This window comes from Hevea brasiliensis, chromosome 15 (assembly GCF_030052815.1).
Source record: "Hevea brasiliensis isolate MT/VB/25A 57/8 chromosome 15, ASM3005281v1, whole genome shotgun sequence".
NCBI classification, from domain to species: Eukaryota; Viridiplantae; Streptophyta; class Magnoliopsida; order Malpighiales; family Euphorbiaceae; genus Hevea; species Hevea brasiliensis.
Genome location: NC_079507.1, coordinates 53184757 through 53193292, shown reverse-complemented (window position 1 = coordinate 53193292; position 8536 = coordinate 53184757). Strand labels below are relative to the sequence as shown.

At 36.1% G+C, this 8536-nt stretch overlaps 1 protein-coding gene across 1 annotated transcript; it reads right to left on the bottom strand.

Annotated features, from left to right (window-relative positions):
- Positions 1 to 7474: 7474 nt before the first annotated feature.
- LOC131174056 (proline-rich receptor-like protein kinase PERK2) lies at positions 7475 to 8320 on the bottom strand. Its single transcript, XM_058137099.1, has one exon. It carries the CDS (start codon positions 8318 to 8320, stop codon positions 7475 to 7477), a length of 846 nt encoding a protein of 281 aa, XP_057993082.1.
- Positions 8321 to 8536: the final 216 nt, after the last annotated feature.

Sequence of the window (8536 nt, the reverse complement as noted above, 5' to 3'; positions counted from 1 at the left end):
GGGTGGTAAACAATCATGGTTTGACAATCACCGTAAATTCTTACCAGCTAACCATCCTTTCAGACGGAATAAAATTGCTTTTAGAAAGAACAAGACAGTTACAAAAAGTGCTCCCCCCATTCTATCTGGTGAGGAAATTTTAGAACAAATAGAACATCTAGGATTAATGTGTGTCACAGATATGGGTGCAGATGAGAATAACAGTTGCAAAGCAAAAAACACGGGTTGGAAGAGACGGAGCATTTTTTGGGATTTGCCATATTGGAGTACTAACATGCTTCGCCACAACTTGGATGTCATGCATATAGAGAAAAATGTATTTGAAAATATTTTTAATACTGTGATGAATGTTGAAGGGAAGACGAAGGACAATGCAAAATCAAGAGAAGATTTGAAAGAGTTTTGTCACCGACCTGAGTTAGAGAGGGATATGGCAACAGGAAAGTATCCTAAAGCATGTTACACATTAGACAAACAATCAAAAGCAGTGTTGTGTGAATGGCTTAAAAATCTTAGATTCCCAGATGGTTATGTGTCAAACATGGGTAGGTGTATAGACATGAGAAAACTAAAGTTGTTTGGGATGAAAAGCCATGATTGTCATGTCTTTATGCAAAGATTACTCCCAATAGCATTTAGGGAATTGCTTCCAAAAAATGTGTGGCAAGCATTGACCGAATTGAGCAATTTCTTTAGAGAGTTAACTTCAACAACACTTAGAGAAGAAGCCATGTTACAGCTCAATGAAGAGATTCCTATTATATTATGTAAACTAGAGCGTATATTCCCTCCAAGTTTCTTTGACTCCATGGAACATCTCCCAGTGCATTTGGCTTATGAAGCATGGATTGCTGGTCCTGTGCAATATCGGTGGATGTATCCATTTGAGAGGTAACTAGTTTAATGTATTGTTGTATACTATCATTACATGGAGAAATAAAAACTTTGTTGTGACTAAATAGTAAATGGTACAGGTACCTTAGGAAGTTAAAAAATAATGTGAAAAATAAAGCCAAAGTGGACGGTTCCATATGCAATGCATCCTTAGTTGAAGAAGCATCGTCATTCAAGGCTCATTATTTTGAACCCCATGTCAACACAAGGCATCGAAAGGTTCCACGCAATGATGATACAATCGAACATATGGATGAACATCTAGGAATCTATCAATTTTCACTCATTCCGTAGGCCACCGGGAAAAGGAAAGGTTAGATATCTCACGAACAAGAATTTCAAGCAGCACAAATGTACATCTTGTTGAATTGTATAGAAGTAAAACCGTACATTGAGTAAGTTTTTCTAATATTCAATTATTATAATTGTTGCAATGCCATTATTGATTCCAAACATTTAATTAACTATTTTCATTGTGTGCAGCATTTTTGTTAATGAGTTACACATGGCCAATCCAAATATCAATGATAAACAAGTTGATGAGAAACTAGAGCGTGAATTTGACAAGTGGTTCAATAAATATGTTCACAATCCCTCCAACAATATATCAAGCCAGTTTTTAAAGGATCTATCAAAGGGTCCATTAAGAAGTGTTATGTCCTACAATAGTTATGTAGTTAATGGTTATAAATTTCACACTAAAAGTCACGGTTCGCATAGGGCAACGATGAACAGTGGGGTATGTATCAAGGGGACTAATTACGATTACTAATGAAAGTGACTACTATGGACAATTAATTGAAGTGCTACGATTGAGTACTGGATTACCAATCAAAAGAACTGTATTGTTTAAATGTGATTGGTTTGATCCAACACCAAATGTGGGAACAAAGATTCATCCAAAATATAAACTTGTGGATATTAATCATAAAAGATCCTTCAATAGGTATGAACCATTTGTTCTTGCTATCCAAGCCGCCAGTGAATTATTCCATATATCCAAGCTTAAAGCGTGACAAGGATGATTGGTGGGCGTGTTCAAAATCAAAGCGAGATCATTATTGATCTTCCTGAGCAAGTGAATGTGACAACCCCCCCTGCACGGGAAGAACCATTTCAAGAAGATGAAATGGAAGTCCCTTTGATTCAAATTGATGATGATGATGATCAACAACAATATTTGAATGATCAAAATGGTGTACTAGTTGAAATTAATGAAGAGGATGTTGAAGATGAAGAAGAGCTTGAGTTGGACTCAGAAAGCGATGAGGAATGCGATGATGTATATGATAGTGATACTAATTAGAATTAGGTATTTCTCTTAATGAATTTATATTTCTAAACTTGAAGTATAAATTCTAACTATTGGAAAATTTCATCTGTATTATGTATCATAAGTTGAATGAAGCTAACTTGTTAATACAATTATTTATGCAGGATGCGAGGCAACGGTCGCAGGGGAGGTTTGTTGGGTCATTCACAGTCGCAGGGGAGGTTTGTTGGGTCATTCACAGGCAACGGTCGCAGGATGAGTCCAATGATCAACTAGACCAATCTACACAGGGTCAGCCTCAGGTTCCTTCACGATCCACTGGGAGGTCGACACCAGATCCGGAGGGGTCTACTGCTTCAACACAGCATCGAGCTACACCTCCACCTCCACCGCCACCACCTATTACCCCATCTTCTGAGCCTGCAATTGGATCAACCTCTGGTCATGAAGGTCATTCAGTTGGGGCAGCACCAATATCATCAATGGATGGTCTATCACTCACTACATTTGGAAGAAAGAAACGAATAAAGCTCATTAATGGCACGTAAGTATTAAAAATTAATTAACTTTATCTATGATTTGGTATTTGATGTGGACAATCCGCAAGTATACGGGTCGTCTCAAGTAATAAAGTGATGAATCAAGTATCGTTCCCACGAGGATTTGCTGTTTGATTACTAAACTATGAATGAAGCGATTATTTGGGCTAATGAGTTATGAATAAAAGGTAAATGTAAATGAGCAAGGTAAATTGATTAATCTAATTGAAATGGGTAAAGAGCAAACAAATAAATTCTAAATCTAGCTCGCAATTAAACTGAAATTGACAATGGGTAATTTAAACGAAAGTCTAATTATGGTAAAAGTGATCCCAGAGTTGGGGGTTTATGCATAAATTAATTGGGATTTGTCTTGGGCATTCCAATTTTTAGGGAAAAATAGAGTTTGAAGGAAATTGATTCTAAGTCCCTTTAATATCTTTTTCAAGCATATCAAAGTGTATTCTAAAATAACCAAACCTACTTTCGTATGTATTTGATTACTTTAAAACCCATTAAGTTTTGTAACCAATAATTAATTCCTCTTAAAGTCCTAGTTTATTTCTAAATCTAGGTGATTTTAAGTTCCAATCCTTGATTAACTATCAATGACTTTCACCTTTCGGTCCTTCAATCAAAGATTAACACAATACCCAATGGGTACCAACATTGGGCAAGTAAATCAAGCACACAAGGAAGGAATCAAAACTCATATTCATATAAAATAAGGAAATACCCAATACAAATCCACAAATTAATCTAAAACATATTTCCCAACTCTGAAATCTAAAGGAATTACTCACTCATTATGGTATTTACAAGAAATATAGATGGAAGAATAAAGAAAAACATGATAAAAGGACTGAAATGGGAAAACCCAGGTGGAAGAACCAAAGTCTCTGGTTTCTGGAGCTCCAAATGCGTGCAGCAGCTCCTTCTTCCAAGAGAGAATGGCGTCTCCTCTTCTTTCTATTAAATTTTCTTTCCTTTTTGTTTTTCCTCCCCTTCCTCTTATGGCAAAAATAAGGAAAATGATGAATTTATATGGTTCCTAAAAGTTACCCTAAAAGTAAATAAAAGACAAGGAGTGGATAGGAAATGAGGTGTAAAATTATCCAAGTCAGCAGCACTTTCACGTTCTGGGCATTCTGCTTAGGGTTCGGCTTAACCCTAAGCGGCTTCTTAGCAAATTTAGCCTCTGGACGCACTGTCTGCTTAAGGTTAAGCAGACCTTCAGCAAATCTCGGCAGACTTAGAGTGAAATGGACTTTTCTGCTCATGCTTGACTTGTGCTGCACCTTAAACACTGCCGCTTTACCCTAAGCATGACCTTAAGCAAAGTCTCAAGCAAATTTCGGCTAACTTGCTCTTTCAAAGCTTGATATCTTCAACTTTCCTCCATGCTTAAAGAATCCCAAATTTCTTCAAATCACTTCCTATTGCACTCATTGATCTTCGATTTGCCATAAAATCCCATCAAAAATAACAAAATTACAAAAATCAAATATAAAGTATCTAAAGTTAACAAATAAGCTAAAATAAAGCTAAAAACATAAAATATACTAAAATATAAGGACAAAATGGATGCAAAACTACCCTAAAATGTCTATATGAAATGAGTGCAACAAATTCCCCCAAACTCAAATCTTTGCTTGTCCTCAAGCAAATTAAAACAATTAATACAATTTGGGGTACCTTACCTTAAATTTATGAAAATTACTTATCCAAACTCTCAAGCTTACCTTTAGCAACCAACACACCGTATACCCACTTTCAAGGTGCCAAGAATTTAATCCTTACCAAAGTTATCACCGCTTAGCCTTGGGTCAATTATCCATATCATCAAGCCCAAACCGATCAATCACAAAGAATAATCATGCCTAAATAGACTATAGGGTAATCCATAAGCTAAAGTATCTCAAATAATGATGGAAGTAAATGAATGGATTAATGATATCACAATCCCATAGGCAATTTTCCTATTCCAATCTCCACTAATGTAGCAAATCACCATCAAAAGATCAAAAGGACTTTTAAGGGTTGTAATGGGGCTAAGAGGGTGATAATGTGGCTAACAAGAAAGGGATAAGGGTAACAAAATATGAGAATAATCAAATTATTAAAAGATCAAGACACACAATTTTTTTTTATTTTTTTTTTATTTTTTTTTTATTATTTTTTTTTTATTATTATTTTTTTTAAATCAATTGGGAGAAGGAACTTTACAATTGTTCACCAATGCTAGCATATAATTTTGAAGCTTTTAGAGGGACTACATAAAAACATTGACTTTGAATTATAATTGTCCCTTTCAATTCACCCCCAAACTCATTTCTTTGTGTACTTGAGTGGTGAATTACTTTACATACCATAATTGAATTTGCTAGCTTTTTTTTTTTTTTTTTTTTTTTTTTACTTTAGCCACTTCTCCCAACTAATTGTTATATATATATTTTTTTATTTTTTTTTTTATGTGTATCTATCACTCAAAGAATTATTCTCATGGAGGGTAGGTAAGTGTTTGGGTTTATGGCTAGGTAGTAATGTGGGTTCCAAAGGAATAAGAGGGATAAATGTAGGCTCAAATTGGTTTCAAAGGGAAAATTTTTTTTTTTTTTTTTTTTTTAGGTGAGGTTGGCTAAGGCTAAAATATGGGTTTAAAATTCAAAGAATGCCTAGATCATTTCTTTTTCAAGCGTATGCTATGATTTCGCCTTGAAAGGTTTAGGAAGATTGTTCTAGGATTGGTGAGACATCAATTAGCTACTTCTCACCCTAGAGTTTTCTCTAAGCACTCAAAGTCAATGCAATTGATTGGGTGGCCCTTGGCTAAGAAGATATAAACTCAAGCAAGAATTTAATAACTTTGCACCTATCCAGGACTTTCAATCCATCAAACCCTTCTAAAAGCAAGCTTAATTGCTCTTCAAAGCAACTCTCAATCCTCTAAGGACAAGGTAAAAATTTATTTTTATGATATGCATGATCCTAAAATGAATGCATAAATCAGATTAAAACTAAGTGTAATCTATATGAAGACTATATGCAAATGTATGTATATAAGTATAGACATGTGTGTGGTATATGTATAAGTGTATGGATTATCTATATATGGATGAATGAAATGCAATAAATGAATGAATGAAATTTTGCAAAAATTTTGCCTTCACCCCCAAACTCAAATGAAACATTGTCCTCAATGTTTAAAATGAATGCAAAGATGGGCAAAATTGTGTGAACTAATCAATTAATGAAATTTATACAATTGGGGAGAATGTAAGCTCAAGTATTTCAAAATTAGCTCAAAATGATATTAACAATGAAGCTTTAGAGAGAAAAATGTGAAAAGGTATCCCAAATGTATGAATTTACACTGCTTAAGATGTTGCTTAACCTGTTGCGTAGGGTAAAGCGAAAGCATAAGCATTGGCAACATACCATAAGCATAAATGGTAAAAGGGTAAGCTGTTACCTCCAAATGATGTGAAACAGATGCGGCTCAAAGAAAATTGTGCAACTCATCAATGTCAGCAAAATTAGGATTGAAGAAAAGATAAAGTGCATAAATAATGGTCAAGAAAATGAAAGAGTGTAAAGAAATAAAATGTAACAGTTAAATCAAAATTAAACTAAGAAACATTCACAGAGTGTTTATGTCCATATCAGAAGATAAAATAAAAGAAAGTAAACTAAAGGAAAGAAGTGCAGAGATAATAATAAAAACTAAGTACCAAAATATTACAACCATGACCAAAGTTTGAAAGCTAAAATAAACAGATTACAAAATAAACTAAAAAAAAATTAAAACTGCTGCTACTGATCAAGTTCTGCTATCAAGCCTTTGTTGCTGCATCGTGGTCCGCTTGTGTTCTCATTGGTTCATTGTGATCCGAAGATTCAGAAGCAGTTTCCAAATTTTCTGTTAAGTCTTTCATTTCTTGAAACATGGCTTGGCCCCAATGATATAAATTGTTGTAGGATTGGGCCAAGTTGTTGTAAAGCTCCAGCATTTGAAGTTGATGTTGCTTCTGTTTCTTTTTAAGAGATAAAAATCTCTTTTTAAGTTTCTTTTCTAGCTTCTTCTTTTGGTTAACTTGCTCTTGTCCCATGGCTTCAATTTTGATTTCTAAGTTTTTCAAGGAAGCAAGAATTTCTGTGGTATCAGGTGAGGGAGCAGATGGTTGACAAAGGAAATTTGTTATCCCGATTCCAAGGATTTTAAGATGGATAATATGTCCACGAGAAGTGTGGGGTAGAGGTTGGTTGTGGTTCAAGAGTTGCAAAAGTGGTGGGGTGTTCAAGAGTCGGGTATCGTGTAACAGAGTATATGTATGGCCTATTTTCTCACAAACATCCATATGCAGAACATGGTGTCGTCTATGTATGATTCCCTAAACCGGCAGCAGTTTATATAGACTAGCATCAAAGCTAAATGATTTTGCTATGGCAGTTATGTACCCCCCAAAAACAATACTACCTTTAGTATGCTTGGTGACAATTTGGTGCCAATGAGTAGCTATGAAATGGGCTGTACTTACTTGTTTTCTCTCCTACATGCAACACAATAGAAACAAATCCTCAAAGACCCACAATATCATATCGTGTCCCCTTCCTAAAACAAAGGTAAGTAATGAATCTATGGAGGTATTTCAATACATGGTCAACTATCCTAGAGGCTTTTGCAGTCCTCTGCCTATAATAACCTCCAAATGGTGCAATATCTTTCCGCACTGAACAGGTCATAAACGCTTGTCGCCACTCAATGTTTTTATACTCCGAACTCAAAACCAAAAATGGCATTCAAAGCACCTATATCTAACTCCCTGTCAATTCCAGCACATCGAAAATAAATCATATCTCTATGTTCAGGCACTGTTGGTTTGAAACTCAACTTTAGGGAACTCAAAAATTCGAGGGTTAGATCCTTGTATACTGGTTCCCTAATTTTAGCAAAATCAGTCCAGCTAACAATATCCAAATAGGCAAAGACAGAATCATAAATGCCTAATTCTTTCAAAATCTGCTCATCCATATACTTGTTTGCCAAAATGGTTTTAGAAAGTAATTTCTCATAGACCTTTTTCATATCCATATCCCTAAAAGCCCAAGGCAATGGAGAAATTACCTCCTCTATAGTATCCGCAGATGACGCAGGTGCTGGAGAATGTAAGGGAGACTGGGTTACTGGTGTTTGGACCGCTGGTGCTGGGGTTTGCGAAGAGGACCTGGTCCTTTTGCTAACTGGTTCAGAGGACTGAGGTGGAGAGTTTAAGTCGAAAGGGATAGACGGTACTCGTTTCCTTTTTCCGACAAGGGTTTCTTTGAGTCTACCCGCGGCCCTTTTTGTTTTCCCTTTTGTTTTTGTTTGGGTAGGAACAGGGTCAGGCGTTGGTTCTGGGGAATGGGTGTCGGTAATTGGTGTTTCATTTGGTGGCTTGGATTGCGGCGAGAGGGGAGTCGGCGGGATGAGAGGTGGTATTTGGCTTGGGGGCGGGGGCGGTGACTGAGGTGGTGGTGATTGTGGTAATGGCGGGGTTTGTGGTGGTGGTGATTGAGGTAATGGCGGACTGGGGCTAGGGTTAGGGTTTATGGGTAATGAGGATGGAGTACCCATTTTAGATTTTGCAGAATGTCGAAGTCTACTGAGTTTGGGTTTGTGAGAGGACCACATTTTGGTTCTGACCATTTTAATGAAAAGGAGGAAACCTTTCGACTTCCTGTAAAATTTTGCCGGAAAAAATGGCATGAGGAAGGAAGTCGACGAGGTTTATCGGGAGTGTTGGCGAGGTTTTTGGAAAATTGGCGGAAATGCTGGGTCTTTTAAAATGTG